The following is a 20,158-nucleotide window of genomic DNA, read 5'->3' on the forward strand; positions in this document are numbered from 1 at the left end:
TGAATATCTCTTCAATATGCATGCAAATAAAGATGTATTTAGGAAAAGTCACACTACTAAAAATAAGTAACAAAATGTACCAAACCAGGTCTTTCTAATGCTAAAAAACATGTGTACAGATAGTTTCTTGGTGTTGTTCCTTTTGATTGAAAACATGCACTAAATTCACAACATTCACTAAATTCACAACGTTTAGTAAATACAATAATAAAAATATAATTATTTGATTTGGTATAGAATTGTAAATATTGGCCCAGCTGTTTCAATTTTTAGTGCAGAAATAAACCTAACAGTGCTTATTCAGCAACAATTCAGGTCGGCCTGTGTGTCAGTGGTAATAATGCATTTACCTGCTTAAACATTTTAAATCCAAACACACCCAAAACAGATGACATTTTTATAGCTGTCAGGGCTTTTTAGTTTCTCACTTTCAAAGAAATTAAAACATTTTTACCTGATGATCACACACGATCAAAAACTGTCAGAAATTGCAACTACATTTTGATATACAGTACATCCTTTAAAAGTGAAAAACAAAAAATATATCACCCCAAAATAGTTACTAAGTTTACTGAAGTCTACAGGTTATGATAACACATAACAGGAACCATATAATGTTTCATTTTTATGAACTGACCCTATAAACATCAGGAGGTAAAATGTAACAGGAGTGGATCATTTTGTTCTGATTAGAATTTTACATTTACGTTTTATTCACATAGCAGACACAGTGATTTCATATACAGTGTGGAGAACAAGTATTTGATACACTGCCGATTTTGCAGGTTTTCCCACTTACAAAGCATGTAGAAATCTGTCATTTTTGTGTTGAGTAACGGAATCTAAAACAAAAATCCAGAAAATCACATTGTATGATTTTTAAGTAATTAATTAGCATTTTATTGCATGGCATAAGTATTTCATACATCAGAAAAGCAGAACTTAATATTTGGTATAGAAACCTTTGTTTGCAATTGCAGAGATCATACGTTTCCTGTAGTTCTTGACCAAGTTTGCAAACACTGCAGCAGGGATTTTGGCCCACTCCACCATACAGACCTTCTCCAGATCCTTTAGGTTTCAGGGCTGTCGCTGGGCAATACAGACTTTCAGCTCCCTCCAAAGATCTTCTATTTGATTCAGGTCTGGAGACTGGCTAGGCCACTCCAGGACCTTGAGATGCTTCTTACGGAGCCACTCCTTTGTAGCCCTGGCTGTGTGTTTTGGGTCGTTGTCATGCTGGAAGACAGCCACGACCCATCTTCAATGCTCTTACTGAGGGAAGGAGGTTGTTGGCCAAGATCTCACGATTCATGGCCCCATCCATCCTCCCCTCAATACGGTGCAGTCGTCCTGTCCCCTTTGCAGAAAAGCATCCCCAAAGAATGATGTTTCCACCTCCATGCTTCATGGTTGGGATGGTGTTCTAAGGGTTGTACTCATCCTTCGGGACAATTACTTCTTCCTCCAAACACTGCGAGTGGCTTGAGCAGGGGGACCTTGTGTGCGCTGCAGGATTTTAATCCATGACGGCATAATGTGTTACTAATGGTTTTCTTTGAGACTGTGGTCCCAGCTCTATTCAGGTCATTGACCAGGTCCTGCCGTGTAGTTCTGGGCTGATCCCTCACCTTCCTCATGATCATTGATACCCCAATCTGTTTGATTGAGTGTGTGGGCAGGTGTCTTTTATACAGGTAATGAGTTCAAACAGGTGCAGTTAATACAGGTAATGAGTGGAGAACAGGAGGGCTTCTTAAAGAAAAACTAACAGGTCTGTGAGAGCCAGAATTCTTACTGGTTGGTAGGTGATCAAATACTTATGTCATGCAATAAAATGCAAATTAATTCTTTCAAAATCATACAATGTGATTTACTGGATTTTTGTTTTAGATTCCGTCTCTCACAGTTGAAGTGTACCTATGATAAAAATGACAGACCTCTACATGCTTTGTACGTGGGAAAACCTCCAAAATCGGCAGTGTATCAAATACTTGTTCTCCACACTGTATGTTCTGACAGGATATGCCAGAGTAAATATGTTCAGGTACAGTGCCATTGAAATGTAAACCTATTACACTCAAGGTTGGCAGCTTTCCACCATGGCAATTCATAGATTTTAATGAAAAAATGACAATAGTGTGGATCACAGCTTTCTGTTGACTTTTTTTAAAGGGGCATTCTGCAGTTTAAACAAAAAGCATTTGAATCAGAAAGCGTTCACCTTCCAAACCACTATGGGATTACGGGCCATTCAACACATACTTAAAGTAAATTTATGTTAGAGCACCCTTTTATAAGAACACAAGCTAAAACAATGGAACACATTCGATTTTGTTGTCTGTATGTGAACCTGCAATTATAGCTATAAAAGCAATGCTGAAAAAGTACCCACTTTCTCTTTTATAACAAACACTTTTAGTTATGCACATGACACAATTTAATTTCAGGCCCAAAAGCATTCTTACATCAGTTTACACCTTGAGAATTTGAGTGGGAGTGTGCTAACCAATGGCAATATTATAACAATACAGCTTTTAAACGCAATTGCTGCTGTCTCAAAGCACATTTACATGTTTAATTACAGAAACAATTCACTCTTCCCTTCACATTTTATTCATACAATTTCACTCTCACTGGCTTACTTATCCTGGTTTGCATATTGTTCAATATAATGAAACAATATTGTTACTTTTAAAGAATAAAATTAACCAAAAACTAAAAGGACAAGCTTCATTTAAACATTGCAGCTTTAGACATTATTGGGAACAAAAGCAATTGAAATCTCAAGCATAGGAATGTCAAAGCAAGCATCATCAGACAATATCTATAACGACACTCACTGCATAGAGGTTAGCATATACTGCCACCTTGTGGTTAGATTTTATCAACAATAAGGGCTATTAAAATTACTAGTTTCTTGAGGCCTAGCATATAAAGCTTCAAAAACAATAACTAAATAAGGTATGCAACAAAATAAGAATGTAATTTGCATATTGAATGAACAAATGACAAAGCAGGCTCCAAGAGCAGACAAACCTCAACTACTGTGTACCACATTTTCATGACTAAATTGCTAATAAAATAAGGGAAACCTTATGGTTATCAAAGGAAGTTACATTGGTCTAAAAAAGGACTGCTAAATGTGTCTGTTTCATGAAGGATCTTTTGAAATCTTCTGGTTTTGCTCTACATACAAATGCACTCTAAAGGGGAAAGGTTCCCGGGAGGTTCTTTTTAGACATTCTTTAAATATAAACTTTTGGCCTATCACTTCTTCAAAACAACCCTATTAGAAGGGGGTACGTTCCTCAAAGTTATTTCAGGAACTATTATAAGGGGCCATTTGAAAAACCCTTCAAAACATTTCGTTTAAACTACAGTTTCCATTGGCAGAACCCCTACACGGATCCTCAAGCAACCTTTTCAAATCAACATTACAAAAAGATATGCCAGCCTTATGAACCGCAAGTACTTTACGAGTAAACACGGTTAATTGCTTAAGACGTGAAGCAAACAATCTAGAAGACCAGAGCGAACAAAAAGGTCAGCAGGAGTCCATCGTGGACGCACAAACGGGTCACGTCCGCGCTGGCTTGCGACTCTTCCACGCCAAGTCAGTCATCATCCACCACCATTACGTTTCCGTTGAGCTGGTACTGGATGGTGGCCCAGTCGAAGACGTTACCCTTGGCGATCTTATGTCCATAATGCAGGGCTTGGATCTGGCTTCTGGTCAGCACATAGTCCCACATGTTGAGGTCGGTCACTTCCCCCACGAAGCTCTGCACCGCCTCCAGGTCTCCCAGGTGTTTGTCCGGGTCTTGCCCCAAAAGGACGGTCCCCTTGGGTCGGATGGTGTGGCCGCGCTTGTACACCTGGTAGGTGCTGCGTCGGCCGTCCACCCAGAAGGCGGCCAGCCCGGTGAGGGACTCCCAGGTGAGGCAGAGGCTTGTTCTGAACGTGGTTATCGGCGGCAGGCGGAAGAAGGCGCCGTCACCGCTCAGGTAGAAGGAGACGCGTCCGTCTTTCTCGCGCCACACGTTGAGCTCGTCGTAGTCGGGGGTGCGGTAGGCGAACAGGATGATCTGCCGCTCGCCCTCCAGCTCGGTGGCCACACGCATGCACAGCGTGAACGCCTGTAGGCCCATCTCCTTCTGGGGGATGAGCGCCACAAAGCTGAAGTCCGTCTCGTAGGGGAAGACCAACACTTTACCACCCAGACCTGCTATGAACAGCAACACAGAAAACATGTAGGGTTTATTAGAGTGACTGGGGAAGTCGACGCGCCTTCCAAGGCAAATGAAAAGGCATTGGTTATCATGGGACTTGAACCAGGCGTCTGCGACTATCAGTCCAACACCTTAACCAACCGTTATCGGTCTACTGATGGTTACCAGCTCGTCCAAAAAGTCAGCTTCACATAAGATGAATTAAGACAAAGGACAAGTCTCTGTATGCTCTCTGAAGACACATTTTCCATGTAAAGCCATGTGAGTTATGTAATATATTGCATATTGTATAGCATTAATTATACCCTATGCGAATTTACCAACAACAATTGTATGAACTTGCTCATCTCTATTGTCTATAAAAAGTAATGAGAAACAAAGTATTGTTGCGGCCGTCTTTGAGTAGATCAGATTCCTACCAACCCAACGTACAGTACCTTCATTGGCTGAGGTGACACCAACGAGTCCCAGTAGGAGAATGGCCCTGAACGCTGTCTTTTCCCTCATCTACCACAACAAACACATATCACTAATGTCAAACCTGCCATCACTACAGTCATTGTGAAAACAATAAAAAGTAGTAAATACATTGTGTACTTAACACAGCATTTCTTACTAGCAAACAAAATGCCCCGACACTCGAAAGACAGTATTGCTCTTACCATGTCGACAGAAGGTTGTTATTCCACTGAGGCCTTGTGATTGCTAGCTCACTCCGTCACGCCTGTCAATTCTTAATGCGGTCTGTAGGCTACTACAGCTCGTCCCTCCTAGTACCAGACCATTACATCACTTCAGTGGACGGATGTGCTAACAATGGACCCGGTGTGTGTGAAGAGGCTTGGGTCTGGGTGACACTGTTCTGTTTGTGTTAACTGGCACACGCTTGCGGGCACTGTTTGGTCCCTGTTCCGAGGCATGTGATTGTGGGAGCGTGCCAATTAAGTCACGTCAGGGTTTAATAAGGGTGACCTGTAAGGTCCTGGAACCTTGTGGTTTCCAACAGGTGACTGCCTATTATCTACCAGAGTAGTTCGATTCCGTTGAGACCTGGTAAAGGAGGCAGACATAAGATGTTGGGGAAACCGTCAGCAAGTTGAGTGGTTTCCGTCATTAAACTCACTCCAATTTCTGCAGCCAATTTCTACAAGCATGGGCGTCAAGCGTTTTCCTTATTTAGGCAGTTATCTCTAGCGGTCTGATTTTTAATGCTGACAGACAGACAAAGGATAATGATGAGGGATTAAGTACCCAGCTAACAGGAAGAAACGCAGTGGCTCGCAGGAGGTACTCAATAGTGTGAGCATAATCAAATATTTCACACAGAGACAAAAGAACAAACCAAGCACGTCTATTATTAACATATCTACATTTAATACATTTTTTTCCCTCAATCACTCCAGGCATCCTCAAAAAGCCAATCTGTCTGTTCAAGAAATAAAATCAGAAATCCACAAGCAAACAGTGTACACAGCCGGCATTCTCAACCCATCACAAAACCTGCAGCTCACTAAAGTCACATACATTCACTTGAGGCAAAGGGGATTCATGTAAACTAATTGTGAAATCTCAAAAAAAAGCATCTGTCAATGGCAGAGATTTCAAAGCAGCTAGTCAAGATACTGCAATGTCGTTTGTTGGCGATTGTCCCCTTCCAGCATAAACTTATTAAAATAAGACACTTTCAAATAAAAGGAGATGGTACAGGAAACTCAAGGTATTTGAGAAAGCCACTGCCTTGAACTTGAAGTCAGTTGTTATTCTTACGTTTGACGGTCTTGTTAATTCCTAGCATTACAGTCTGATGGTTGTGAAGTCATGTAGGGCTGGGGTTGCACAATGCAAAGTAATGCGGGACAATTCAGAAATCAATGCTTAAAGACCTCATGCTTAGAAAAATCTATTTTCATATTATGGGGTAGTGGCAGTTGCACTTCCAGCCATCAGCCAAAAACATTGTCCAAGTGCACAGACCTACGGTCTCAGAGAACAGCAAGTACAGCAGGCTTTCAAAACATGGTTCAGGAACTTTCAAACAAAAAGGTAAGCAATGCATGGTCACCTTTACTATGAAGTGATGACATTTTAACCATACAGTGGTCCTCAACCCCAGGCCCGAGGAACACGACGACTGCAGGCTATCATTCAAGCCCTCAAACCAAGGACTAATTTAAACCTCCAGGTGAACGCAATGAAATACCAGGTACAATAGAAAACCAGCTGCACTCCCCAGGCAGAGTTGAGACCTACTGATTTAGAGGCCCATTGTGCAGCACTTTTTCAGTGGAATTCAGTCAATCATACAAAACACCTTTTTGATGATAAAAAAATAATGCCATTTCACACTACTGCCACAACATGTCATTGTCAAATAAAATCTGCTTAACCCCGGAATTCACAAACCTCTCAAAGGACCTCCTGAGATGTTTCAACTTCAAACGCAAAACTGGAAAACCAGAATAAATTAGTCAAAGTCATTAGTTAGATGATTAGTTGACTAACTGAATCAGGTGGGCCAGTTCAGGGTTAAAAAGTAAAGTGTAATGCACCTGGGGAGGCCTGGCAGGAAGGCAGGGAAGACCATTCTGCATAATATACCAGTTCACTATGAGGGACTGACAGAATGCAATAAAGGACCAATCCAGTTTGTTGTTATGACACCAGAGCAAAGAGTGACGCAAACTTTGTTTTCGATTGGTCAGTTTTCTATAATCCATTACACACGTTTCGTATTTTCCTGCATAAACCCCCCCCACACTAGTGTTTACATAATAAAATGTTTGCATTGACCAACAATGCTAATTTGTTGGTCAATGCACTTGTTGGTGATTGTTGGACAATCACCAACAATGCAAATTTGTGTGACATTTGTAATTATGGTTTAATCATATACTATACTGCTATACCGTTTTTTTTATTATTCAGAAATCAGCACTGGAGTAGGAGCCAGTTTAAAGGCCAATATGTTCCTGGTTGGGGTCGATAGTTCTGATGCATATGTTTGAGGAGATTGGAAGCTTTAACATTAAAAGGTTCTGAAACACCTGAGTGCAGAGTAGTGTGTTCAGACAGCATTGTGGCACTGAGAGGAGAAAGAGGAGGGAGAGAGGTTACAGGGAGAGACCTGAGAAACATGCCTCCTGATTCTGAAAGAGAAGACTGAAGGAGTCAGGGGGAGAGAAAAACAGATTCAGGAAGAAAAAAAAAAGAAAAGCAACTGAGAGCCTTTGCCTCAACAAAGGGCTGTAATTTGGCAGTCCATAATACTCCCTCGCCCCCTCCTGTGTGTAAAGTGCATGTCCAGAAGAAATTCTAGAAAACTCTGCTTCTCCGGTCATCCTTTTTCTTTTGTAAGTGTGTACACTTCTGGTGTGGGTCCACGTTCTGGGTTGTGTGGGTTTCTGAGCCAAGGCCAGGATACGGGGGTTCAATAGTCCTCCACCCAACCGTTCTCCTGGATGAAGGCATCGATGACCTCCTTCATGGCCAGGTTGGGGATCAGCTGGTCCTGGGTCAGAGGACTCCGGGTGACCGGGTCGAAATGCCCGACTCGCTGCAGAGGTCGGAGGGAACAGGAGTCTCTGTTTTATTACAATGTAGTTTCATGTGGATGATTAGTTTGTACTGGGAACTATTTCATAAGCAGGAGTGTTCCAGGGAAAAGACATGGGGGGGGGGGGGGGGCAATCTTAATCACTGGAGCTGTCAGCCTGGCCTGGGGGGCCACTGTGTGGGTCAGAGTCCAGCCTACCGCCCTCTGAGCACAAACACTCACCACTATCTTTCATCACTGTCAAATAAACCATAGGAAATGTAAATAAAATAAAAACCTGTAAGCTAATAAACAGACTATAAATGGACCAAACTGGCTGTATGAAAACAAACGCACTCAAAACCGTCACTATAGTAGGGGAAACTGCTAAATAATGTAAATGTAAAATGTCAGTATAGTACATGTTAAAAGCCTTAACAGGTGGCTCCAGAGAGTTTCTTTGAAATGGCAGTATTGCGCCCTGGTGATGGCACAACGGTGAATGGATTGATTCAGTAGCTGAGTAGGTTGTCTACGCGGTGACTGTTAGGGGTGGTACCTGCAGGTGCTCCTCGATGTCTTTGCGGTCGTAGGTGATCCCACTGGGTGTGATGCAGGGCTCCCTCATCAGCTCAAAGCTGATCTTCCCACACAGGTAATCAGGAATCTCCCGCTTCTGGAGGGTTCACGAAAACACGCATACAGTACTTGCAAGAGACACTTCTACATACGACACCCCAGACGCCATGTAGATCTGGGTCCTGTTCATCCGAATAGTGCTGGTTGTAAAACATTTTGCTACAGAACAGCAGGTTCGAAACAGCAGTGCTGACAGAGGAGAGACAGGGTCCGGTTAATGGACAATGACAAGCACTAAGTCCATGGCCCTATCTGTATTCCCTATAATACAAAACAGGCCTCAACATGAAACCTGAAGTGTTGGTTGCCTTACAAACTGTTTGGACTGGAAACTGGAGATGGACAAGGCCAGTCTATTCTGGTAACTATAACACTGGCACAGCTAAGCGGTTCGGTATATCATAGAAACCGTGTGGACAGACTGTTTTTTTTCTAAATGAAAACAGTGTGTAATGACACATCAAGAATAATACTGACTGTATTTCAACAATGAATAGAGCTCTATGGCACTCTAATGACAAAAGAGCTTAACAAATCACTCACTTTTCTCTTCTCATCCACTTGTGAAAACAGCTCATTCATGTCATTAAGGAACTTGTCCTGTTCAGGAGAAGAGCAGATTTGGCGAGGCATTAATACGAACGCTATTCACAATCAATGGGGCACGGAGAAACGGCGCATTCAATATCAATGGAATACAGAACCACACGCCACACGGTGGCAGTGCGGATTCACAGTGCTATGTGCAATGAGGCCAGTGGTCCCTGAATGTACACGTAGGAACAAGCACACGCACGCACGACGTACATGTTTTGACTTGATCTTGGCAACGTCGCTTCCCTCCTGACTGTCCGCCACCTTGTTTTCCAGGCAACCCTCCACCTGCCTGAAAAATAGACAGCGAGTTGCTAGAATCCTTCACTGCAGATTCCCAGGGGTTGTGATCAAAAACACAGAAAATCCACTGGGAGATTGTAATGCATTAACCAAGACTTTCTCCAGCAGGTCCCAAGCGTTAGCTTCACAAATGACTGTGTCGAAACTTGCATAGGATATGTAAATGTGTTTTCCCCCAAAGTATAGACAGACCATACATGTTGAAATGAAGTGATAGGGATCTGGATAGCTTTCAAAACTCCTTTTAACAGACCCCCCCCCCCCCCCAAAAAAAGAGCTATAGAATACAGGAAAATAGGCTTGAATGACAGATCTTTCATAAGAACACAATATGTCTTTACCCTATATCATTATAAAGTGAACGGTTTCTGTTTTAATACCACTGCAATGCCCACACATGTTAGTTTTACTAAAATAGAAAACATAACCTAACATCTCACATAGACATATTGAATGTGTCGAAATATAACATTTATCTACATTTCAGCCACTAATACATGGAGTCTCATGGAAGTTTGTGAGAACTTGCTGGGTGCCACACAAGCCTGCCAGACGCTGTGCAGTTTGGAGGATGGGTGACAGATTTCTAAAGTAATTTTAATACGTCTAATTTGGACGTTGACATACACCCGAGGTTCAGGATGCATCACAATTTTCACCATTAAAAATATACATTAGCAACTACCAATTGCTTAAATAAATCTGGTCAACCAACAGCCTATCAATCTATCAACTAAATGAGGCCAGTGACGGCGATGCTGATCTCCCTATAGGAATATACATATCAGCCTCTTTACTCCCTCACCTCTCCTTCTCGGCCAGAATGAGCTTGGTGAGATAGGCATGCAGCTCGTTCTCCTGGTTGATTCGCTTCTCCTCAATGCTGTTCCAGCGCTTTTTCTTGGCAATCCGCAAGGCACTCGGAATGTCATCTCCAAAATTCAGCCTCTGCTCCTTGGCCAGGTTATACGCTGCAGACACAAGTGGTCCAGACTTTAATCAATCAAACAATCAAAATGATCTATAAATCCCTTTTTACACCAGCAGTTGTAACAAAGTGCTTTTACAGACACCCAGCTTGTGGTCCTTTAATATGGTCCTTTTTCAGTTTAATTGGTAGAGCATAGCCCTTTTAATGCCAGAGACATAGAGGCACAATTACTGTATAACCATGTAACCAACTTATGAACATAATCAAGAAATAACAGTTTTATTAATAAATCAATGTGTTTATATTTCAACAAAAAAAGTGACACCGTTTGCTTGGATTGATAAAGTCAATACAAGACTTTGCAGATAAACAAACAGACTGTTGAATCAATGGAAGCTGGACGTTTCTGTTGCTAGCGTAAGTCACCGTGCCTGCATCTGTCCCTCAGTTTCTCTAGTCTTTGACTGGACCCAGCGCCTCAGTCACAAGGCAACCGCCACTTACCAACCATCATCTCAACTCCTCGATAGTGGAGAGGGACAGCACAGTCACAACAGTTTGACATCCCATACATTTACAGGTTATGTTTTTTCACTGTCTCTAGTTTCTGTGTTAGTTAGATAACAAGCAGCTAGCTAGGTGGGCTATTTGAGGCAACATGGTTCAGAACATAGGTCATGATCTGAGCCTCAATACATCTTTTTTCCATATTGACGGTAGCAGGTTTGCCTGTGTCGTGTTCATCATGTCCCTGACACTCCACACCGCAGCTCGTCAACTAAACAAAAACAACAGCGGTGTGGCGCACAGTGGCACTAGTTCTATATTTGTATTCTTTTTTTTCAATTCAATTCCCTCGATACCAATCACATCCATTACAACTCTAAAGGCATTCCTAGCACACCAACTATAAGTAACTATGTTCACGTAGCCCCAGGCTTTTCTGTTGTCCAACAGACTGCCCATTGGGGTTGATTCGGACCTCTCTGCAGGTTGCCGATGGCCTCATCGTAGCTCTCCAGCTCCAGGTGACACTGGCCCAGGAAGAAGTGGGCCTTGACCGACTGGGGGTCCAGCTCCAGCGCGTGCTTGCAGTCTGCCAGGGCCTTGTCGTGCTGCTGCAGCTTCACGTGACACAAAGCCCGGTTGGTATAGTACACCGCCACTGACGGGTTACGGTTCTGTTAGTAGGACACACACACACACACACACATACGGTTTCTAGATGGACATCAACCTATAGTCTATTATATAATGGGCAGTACTGGCTTGCTACTCACGATAGCTTTGCTGTAGCAGGTGGCAGCCTCCTGATACTTGCGGCAGAGGAACAGCCGGTTGCCCTGCTCTTTCAGCTCCTGTGCGGTGGAACTCTTTTCAGGGCTACCTGCCATCTTCTCCGGTGGCTCCGCGGCGCCGGCTCCGCGCTGCTTCCCTATCCTGTTCCCCGTCGCTCCGGCTGGCTGGCTGTTAGGTGGAAGAATGGCCGAGGGCTGATCTTTGTCTTCTCACCAACTAAAAAATAGTAAGACGGGTATCAGGCACTAGCCGATGCGCTGTTGCTGCAATGCACCTGCACTGCGTTGAGCACGTGTGATGAGCTGCAGTCGCTGTGGCAACTCATAAACAGTTCTCACAATTCGCAGCCTCATCACTGTTGTATGGCTGTGCAAGCTGCTGAAGTCGTTGAGAAAAGCCGGTCACAACCTCACTCAGCGATGAAAGTGAAAGGAACCCCATTGTCAAAATGTCGTTCATTTTGCAATATTTTGTATACATCAATTTAGCTAAAGTTAGTTAATGACAACGTACAGTAAACGTGGTTGGTTATGTTCTGTAAAGTACAGTAGCTATGCAACTATCTATGCTTGAGAGGTAGCTAGCAGTTAAGTTTAATTGCTGACGTTGGTCTAATCATGATATCCATGCTAAGGCTAAAGTTAGCCGCGTTATTAACAGCGTAATCTCTCTTCACCCCATGCGTTCGTTTGTAAGTTTTTTAAATTCTAGAGGAAGCCAACTACCCTAGCTAACTAACAAGCCCCGTCGCAAACTCCAAATCGATACAAAGCCCACTAACACCAACGGGGAAAAAACTAGCTAGTAATGTTAGCGGAAAGAATTTCGATAATGTTACGCAGCTAGCTAGCTAACGTTAAGGGCTAGCCAATATAGCTAGCTCAAAATAAACATTGAATTAGCAAGTAAACCAATGCGTTACTACTTATTGTTGTAATCTACAAAAGAGAAGCATTTCAATCTCACCTTTTCAATGAAATGTCACATACAGACGGTTGATGTAGCAATATTTTTCGATGTCAATTCTTAATTGATTTGCTTTCCCCATTGAGCTGTCACGACTAAGAGCTAGCAAGTTTGTTGTTATGCTGACGTCACGATATAAACGACGGAAGCCCCGGAGTTACGTTCAGGCCGTTGTTTGGCGAACCGTCTAGTTTCAAGTGTTTTGAAAGTTTCAGCATGTAGTCCAAGGCAAACTTAAACTTCAAAACATGGTTAGTACAAATAAATTGAACTTCAGGGATATCAATATTTCCAGTTAGGAAGCATAAGCAATTGTGAATCAATGTCACCTGTTTTGGTGCAAATGAAAGTGACAACTAATGCACTTTGAGCAAGGAAGAACAGGAGGAACACTGCCAGAGTCCTACAAAATTACCTCCAGTGTGCATTTTTCTGACCAAACTGTCAGAAACAGACTCCATGAGGATGGCATGAGGGCCCGACATCCTCTAGTGGGACCTATGGTCACAGCCCAGCACTGGGCAGCTCGATTGGCATTCACCAGAATTGACAGGTTCGTCATTAGCCCCCAATTCTCTTCACAGATGAGAGCAGGTTCACACTGAGCACATGTGACAGACGTGAAAGAGTCTGGAGACACCATGGTGAACATTGTGCTGCCTGCAACATCATCCAGCATGACCGGTTTGGCGGTGGGTCAGTGATGGTCTGGGGACACATATCACTGGCGGGTCACACAGACCTACACATGCTCGCCAACGTTACCCTGACTACTGTTAGTCACCAGGATGAAATCTTCAGTCCCATCATCAGACCTTATGCTGGTGCAGTGGGCCCTGGGTTCCTCCTGGTGCCGGACAATGCCCAGCCTCATGTGGCCAGAGTGTGTAGGCAGTTCCTGGATGACGAAGGAAGTGATGCCATTGACTGGTCCTCACATTCCCCAGACCAGAATCCAATTGAGAACCTCTGGGATGTTATGTATCAGTGCATCCGACACCCCCAAGTAACACCAAAGACAGCCTAGGAGCTCACTGATGCCCAGATTCAGTTCTGGGAGGAGATCCCCCAGGACACCATCCGTCGTCTCATCAGGAGCATGCCAAGACATTGTCAGGAATGCATACAGGCACATGGGGGCCATAAACACTACTGAGTCACGTTATCAGTTGCTGTGATGAAATTCACGCAAGTTGGAACAGCCTGTGATTTTCTGTTGTTTACTTAGATTTTCAGTGTGAGTTTGAATCCAGCCCTCAATCGGTTGGTGATTTTGGTTTCTACTGACCATTGTTATGTCATTTTGTTCTCATCGAATTACACAATGTACAGTAAAGACTTAGATCTTTAATAGATTTCATTCATCGAGACCTGATGTGTGATTTAAGTGTTCCCTTAATTGTTTGGAGCAGCTTATTAACACTGGACCCAGGTGGAACAACAGGTAGAGTCCCTGGGGTGCCCTCTTGATTTATGGTACATGACAAGTCCTTGGTTCTATGGACCATTACTTTGCATATCTTCTCCCTTTAGGCTGACTCTTCATTGTTGGTTATGTAGACCATCACTTTGCTTATCTTCTCCCTTTAGGCTGACTCTTCATTGTTGGTTATCAGGCATATAACCGTGGTGTCATTTGACATTTTTATGATCCAGTATTAAAAGCATAGGGTGGTGTCCAGAACAAGGGCTTGGTGACGGGTTTTGAGAAACAATGGTCAACTATAACACTATGGTCAATGAATGGTATTTCAGGACACTGGCACAGCCATACGTTTTTTTTACACTGATGAATGATATCTACGCATGCAGATGTGTATTATCAGTGTGTCAAACACGTCCACGCACAGGTCCAATCTGGGTGCTTTAAAAAAGGAAACCTGCTGTATATTGTCTATTTACTATATGTATCATGTTCAATACATCGTCGGCAATTCAATATTTAATCACACCCTACTCATGAGTGCTTGACTTCGGTAGTCTGTTGGTTTGTGATGGGTAATAAATGTATAGTAGCTTCATCCTATCCATGAAAGGGAATTCCAAGTCTGCACGTGTCAGAGGTCATTTCATTTGTTCATTCTAGCAGGAGTTCTTATCTGGAACAGCTTACAGTAATGCGTGCATACATTTTCATACTTTTTCAAGCTAATCCACTACTGGAATAAACCTACAACGCTAGAGTTGCCTGAGTCATACTCTACCAATTAGGTCATAATGGACTATTTCCAAGCTTGAATAGAACGCTCTGTCTTTCAGAAATTTGACCAAACCAGCCACTTGACCAGTCTCTTAACGAACCTCTTAACCTGCCAATTTACCAGGATCTTAGCCAGCCTCTTCACCAACCTCTTAACTAGCCAATTAATCAGGATCTTAACAACCCTATTTGAAAGTATTTTGTTCAATGTACTGCCTAGTTGACAGAAAGGTGACAGAGATGAGCAAATAACTCAGACAAAGCCTCTCTACCCTATTCAATTTGTCAATCAGATGTATTTTATAAAGCCCTTTTTACATCGACAGTTATCATAGTGTTCCTCCCTTGCACCTGTCTAAAAAAAGTCTAACGAGTTACACTTGCAAGCCCAAAAGAACAGTAACATTTGTTGTAATTCTCGATCGTATTTCCAGTCTTCTACTGTATGCATGCATTGTTATCATGTATGGTTTGCAAATACACTTTCTCTCCAAGCTCACTGAAGTGTTCAAGTCTGTATGGACATTACACATGACATGAATATCATGCAAAGTACATTGTACCAGCTGGGGAACAGATACAAGATTAGCTCAAACAAAGACACTCCGCAACTCCGCTGTCAAGAAATCCCAAAAGAAGACATCTCAACACCCCGACGATGGATACTATTAAAGAGATGATTTCCAAAGCAATCTTCACCCCTTCCTCACTGATAAGTGGACGAGGGGCTTTGCATATGGCTCAGATAACCCTGTGCCTCGTCACCTTTCTACTAGCTGCCTTTCAGGGGGAGACTCAACACACCTACTGGAACTATGCCATGTTCATCTGGTCCTTCTCCCCCCTAATGACCCTCATCATCACGGTCATCGAGATGTTCATGCTTCACATCCTTCTCGGGTTCTGTATGGACTGGAATGACTTCACCTCGGGAATGGCCATGTCCTCCGCCCTAACAACCACGTCCGTCTTCGTCATGTACGCCAACTTCTACGCCTGCCGAAACTGTGTGTACTCGATTGTGATCGCCATCCTCGCCCTACTGTGCAGTGTGGTCTACATCTTAGAGGTGGTGAAAGATAAGTTCTTAGACAAGAAGACGGGGTCCTACCTGGCTGCTTTGCCCGGCTTCTGGAAGGTTCTGGAGGCTTTTGTGAGCTGCATTATTTTTATCTCCCTCACAGGTTATGATGGGAAACCGGCCTTGATCATGTGCATCGTTGCCTATGTCATTCCCTTCCCAATCATTCCTATCATCATCATGACCAACATCCTTAAGAAAATTAAGAACTGTTTGCCATTTAGTGTAGACAGATTTTCGTTTATATTTCTGGTCATTTCTGTGGTACTCTACACTGGTGCTGCAATCATCTGGCCTATTTATACCTTCAGGGGCAACCCTCGTCCCAGTGACTGTCCTGGAAGCTATTGTATCTGGGCCATTCAGTTTATGGTGGCATTCATGACATACGTCAATCTGATTCTCTTTATAGTGGACTTGGTGTTTACCTTGCTTGGGATATGTGGCTTCAAACGCTCATAGCGGACCTCTGGGGTCAACGAGTCTCTTTCCTTTCGGTCACTCTGTCTGACTGTTTTACTGTAATATATAGACCATAGCCTTTCCTGCTCATTTTTCTACGGAATAAAGTACTTTAAAATATGGTTTATGTCCTTTTTTATTGTGGAAAGAAATCAACATTTTTGGTCTCTGATAAATCTGTCATAATATTAAACATTTAAGATGAAATTATCAATATGGAATGTATTGGTGATACTTACAATATTGATGGACATTTCCATGGCATTATACAGGAAGGTTCATATAAAAACAGGTAAATAGACAAATAGAAAACTACTGTATACTGCATTTTATTTTGAAGTGCCACAACCACATCTTTTTTGATTCCATGAAATTCTTAAAGTGTACAGTGATAATGCAGAACAGCTTCTCCATAGGTTACGTATATTTACTCTTCCAAGGATTTGAATAAAGATGTGTCAAACTCACGTTAACCACAGCAGATAGCCTGTCATTTATAGTCTCTAATATCATTAGGAGATTTAACACCACCCTGGCCTCTTCTGAGGTGCATGAAAATAGGATAACTTTTTTATCAGTAATTTATCTTGCTGAGAAATGTTGAGATCACATGTGTATGTACAACCAGATAAATGAATACGTCTGAAGTTGTCCAATGATAGGGCATAGAATTCATTTAGAGTTTTACCTGTTTTCTATAAATTGTCTGACCAGCCATGCTCCTGGCCCGTTTGTGAAAAGTGCCATGTGAAAACTGTTATCTTTCAATTGAACACATATGGTGTAAACCTCAATATATATATATACACTCAACAAAATTATAAACGCAAAACTTTAGTTTTTGCCCCCATTTATCATGAGCTGAACTCAAAGATCTAAGACTTTCTCTATGTACACAAAAGGCCTATTTCTCTCAAATATTGTTCACAAATCTGTTTAATCTGTGTTAGTGAGTACTTTTCTGAGATATTCCATCCACCCCACAGGTGTGGCATATCAAGATGCTGATTAGACAGCATGATAAATTGCACAGGTGTGCCTTAGGCTGGCCATAATAAAAGGTTACTCTAAAATGTGCAGTTTCACTGAATTGGGGGGGTCCGGGGGGTTCCAAAAACCAGTCAGTATCTGGTGTGACCACCATTTGCCTCACGCAGTGCAACATCTCCTTCGCGTAGACTTGATCAGGTTGTTGATTGTGGCCTGTGGAATGTTGGTCCACTCCTCTTCAATGGCTGTATACGCTGATCCAGAGCATCCCAAACATACAATTTTTACCCCCTTCTCTCTGGCCTCTCTGCAGTGAAACTCGAAATATCTGTTAAAGGTGCCACTGGGTTCTGGGTCACTTTGTGTACAATCAATTTAATTTGCCATATGGACTCCAAGAAAGTTACAGAGACATCTGTAGGATGATCAAATGACACCTGATGCATCTGAAAGTGTCATGTGCGAAAGGTCTTGTTTGAGCTCAGTTGCATTAGTTCTTACCAATATTCAAAAATCTTTTAACCGTCTTTTCATTGTCAGATTTGTTTATAAACTCAGTCACGGTTCAGGGTAGGTGTTATAAACTTCATTAACATCATGCAAACCAGATTGTACCAACTAAGGAAACGTAAAGTAAAAAAGATTCCCTAAACATACAGTACATATTTAGAGTAGGAGTTGGCATTCGACTGCATGCACCTTTAAAAAATGGAGATTATGTAGCAACATTGTGTGGACAATGTCACATTCATTGATTGTTTCAAGATGACCTCACTTTACATGCAGCATGCTGCATTAAAAAACATTGTGCTATTATTAACCATTGACCTTGCCATGTTTATTTTTCAAGTTGATGTGCCTCAAAAGGCAACTTCGTTCTTCAAATTTGAAGTTGTTCCTATAAGCCTTTTGTTAGATTATTGTTGGTCTTCCATGCTTAAATTACTCCTTGCTCGTCTCAGCCAATCAAAACCCAGATGACTGAAAAGTTAATTAGTAACCCCAATTAGATATTTCCGCCCCTTACACCAACATCTATGCCTGTGGAACAGGTTTCTATTAAATGGTGATCTCTTTCTTTCCTGTGCTGTATTGGACTGGGAGCTATACGGCTGGCTGTCCTGGTGACTGGAAGGTTCAGAAGGCTGTCACAAACTGCATCTTTTGTGTCCCCATCACAGACCACAACAAAATATCAGCTCATCTGTTCTGCATAGTGGCTGATGTAATTCCTTCATCTCTTTTTTTTTTTTCATTGCCCTTCTGGAAACCTCTTCGTCAAAGAGAAGGATCTTCTTTTTGAAGTCTGTGTCCTGCTTGCTTTTGCAATTCTGCGTATCCTTAAGCTTGTCTAAATAGCTGCATGTAACTTCCTTCCTGCCCATAAAAACAAGCGATTGCAGAATTGCCTGTCTGCGCTTACATTTGCAGCAGCCTACACCTATAGCTGTTTCCAGGCCACAAGAGCCTGCACCCTGTGAATCTACTTTCATGGAGGTTGGTTATGAGTACTATTTAGAATGTGCCATAGTCTCACTTCTTTTCATTCCCTAACAGCTTCGTTAACACGGGTGCTGAAAACCCTTCCTCCATAGTGAATCTGCTCAACCTAGGATTTGAATAAAGATAACGAGTGTGAAACATAGGATAACAACGGACTGCGTATTGGCAGCGCACTACTGTCTGGAACAGTCCACAGGACGTCTCAATCCGAATGCGAGGAACGTATGACACAGCGGTACGGACATAACACTGTGCTGCTCAAGTGAAGTGTGGTCACACAAGAGAAAGGCTGACGAAGACAGCGAACATCCATCTTGGAAAATCTTGGATACAGCGTGTTTGGAACTGAAGTTGAGCGTATTTAGCGTTCCCGAGATGTGTCAGTATTTCAGAATCCTGTCCAATGTCCTCCGGCTGGTGGAGATCATACTATGCGTGTTGGCGCTTATCATCCCCCTGTTCAGAGGTCGGATGGTGAACCCGTACGGAATCTACTGCCAGTTTGTCTGGGTCTTCTCGGCAGCTGTCGCTGTGGTCCTTCTGGTGTTTGAGATCAGGGCTTTGAACGTGCTCCTGGCTGCCTGTCTGCCAGACTGGGACGACCTCTGCTGTGGCTTGACCATGCTTTGCGCGTTCATGGTCACCGCCGCCACACTTATCTTCGCCATCGTCTTCGGCTGCCTGTCCTGCATCAGCAGCTCCTTCTGCGTAATCTTCTCTTTGGCTGCTGCCGTGGTCTTCCTGGTCGACAGCGTGCTGAGGAAAATGAAATGTCCGAAGGGCTATCTGTCCAACCTGAGGGGTATTCTTAGGCTCACAGAGGCCGTTGTGACTTGTGTCGTTCTCGCCGGTTCAACCAACTACTTCCTGGGTGTGGAAAAAGAATTCCGCCCACCCGCAATGGTGTGGTGCATTGTGGTCTATGTGGTCTGTTTCCCTGTGACTGTGCTCATTGTAATCGTCAATCTTTGCAGCCTACTTAAAGGCTTCATAGCTTGTATTGGGCTTAACAAACTGGAATTAGTGTTCAACATAGTGGCTGTGATTTTGTATTTGTCTGCCCTCATCCTCTGGCCTGTCTTTGGTTACAAGCACTACCGTGAATACAATCCGCCGAACTGTGACTATTGTCGCCATGACGACCTAGATGTGGTAACTGTGGGTACTGTGGTCAATCTTGTCCTCTACGTAGTTGACTTGGTTTTTAGCGTCTTGGATCGCAAGTTGTGATATTAGAAGTCTCTGTATTTTCATTAAATAATGTGTAGAATAATTGATTTTGATTGTATATAGATTTGCCTTTTGCGTTATCTATGGTATGCAGGATGGTGCTCCAAACGAAGATGTGGTTGAGCAAGTTTTATTTTAAAAACATACATTTTACAATAAAAGGCAATACAATGCTCCTTCACAAATCTGTTCAAGT

The 20,158-nt window shown here is 42.8% G+C and overlaps 3 protein-coding genes across 4 annotated transcripts; 1 reads left to right on the plus strand and 2 right to left on the minus strand.

The window, feature by feature from the left end:
• Positions 1–2,153: 2,153 nt before the first annotated feature.
• Positions 2,154–5,258, minus strand: crp1 (C-reactive protein 1). Of its 2 annotated transcripts, none has more exons than XM_010888805.3 (3): positions 4,895–5,258; positions 4,670–4,739; positions 2,154–4,228 (listed from the first exon to the last, which is right to left on the minus strand). In XM_010888805.3, the coding sequence occupies exons 1-3, from the start codon at positions 4,895–4,897 to the stop codon at positions 3,618–3,620; spliced, it is 684 nt and encodes a 227-aa protein (XP_010887107.1). In that variant the 5' UTR covers positions 4,898–5,258; the 3' UTR covers positions 2,154–3,617. The 2 variants fall into 2 exon arrangements, with proteins under 2 accessions (XP_010887107.1, XP_010887108.1); XM_010888806.3 differs by having other exon boundaries at positions 2,154–4,225; positions 4,895–5,257.
• Positions 5,259–5,584: 326 nt separating this feature from the next.
• LOC105021261 (STIP1 homology and U box-containing protein 1) lies at positions 5,585–12,650 on the minus strand. The gene is made up of 8 exons (XM_010888803.3): positions 12,497–12,650; positions 11,512–11,746; positions 11,214–11,412; positions 10,106–10,271; positions 9,211–9,289; positions 8,947–9,003; positions 8,324–8,440; positions 5,585–7,785 (listed from the first exon to the last, which is right to left on the minus strand). The coding sequence occupies exons 2-8, from the start codon at positions 11,623–11,625 to the stop codon at positions 7,660–7,662; spliced, it is 858 nt and encodes a 285-aa protein (XP_010887105.1). The 5' UTR covers positions 11,626–11,746; positions 12,497–12,650; the 3' UTR covers positions 5,585–7,659.
• Positions 12,651–18,976: 6,326 nt separating this feature from the next.
• LOC105021312 (myeloid-associated differentiation marker-like protein 2) lies at positions 18,977–20,016 on the plus strand. The gene has a single exon (XM_010888888.3). The coding sequence runs from the start codon at positions 19,108–19,110 to the stop codon at positions 19,960–19,962; it is 855 nt and encodes a 284-aa protein (XP_010887190.1). The 5' UTR covers positions 18,977–19,107; the 3' UTR covers positions 19,963–20,016.
• The last annotated feature ends 142 nt before the right edge of the window (positions 20,017–20,158 follow it).

This window comes from Esox lucius, chromosome 5 (genome assembly GCF_011004845.1).
Source record: "Esox lucius isolate fEsoLuc1 chromosome 5, fEsoLuc1.pri, whole genome shotgun sequence".
Classification (NCBI taxonomy): domain Eukaryota; kingdom Metazoa; phylum Chordata; class Actinopteri; order Esociformes; family Esocidae; genus Esox; species Esox lucius.

Excerpts from the sequence above, each read along its gene's own strand:
- crp1 (XM_010888805.3), bottom strand. Across the intron at positions 4,229-4,669 it reads TGTCACCTCAGCCAATGAAG|CAGGTCTGGGTGGTAAAGTG; the intron begins GTACTGTACGTT and ends TGCTGTTCATAG.
- LOC105021261 (XM_010888803.3), bottom strand. The coding sequence starts at position 11,625 with ATGGCAGGTAGCCCTGAAAAGAGTTCCACCGCACAGGAGCTGAAAGAG. Across the intron at positions 8,441-8,946 it reads AAGTGGATGAGAAGAGAAAA|AAGCGGGAGATTCCTGATTA; the intron begins GTGAGTGATTTG and ends TGAACCCTCCAG. Across the intron at positions 7,786-8,323 it reads ACATCGAGGAGCACCTGCAG|CGAGTCGGGCATTTCGACCC; the intron begins GTACCACCCCTA and ends CGACCTCTGCAG.
- LOC105021312 (XM_010888888.3), top strand. The coding sequence starts at position 19,108 with ATGTGTCAGTATTTCAGAATCCTGTCCAATGTCCTCCGGCTGGTGGAG.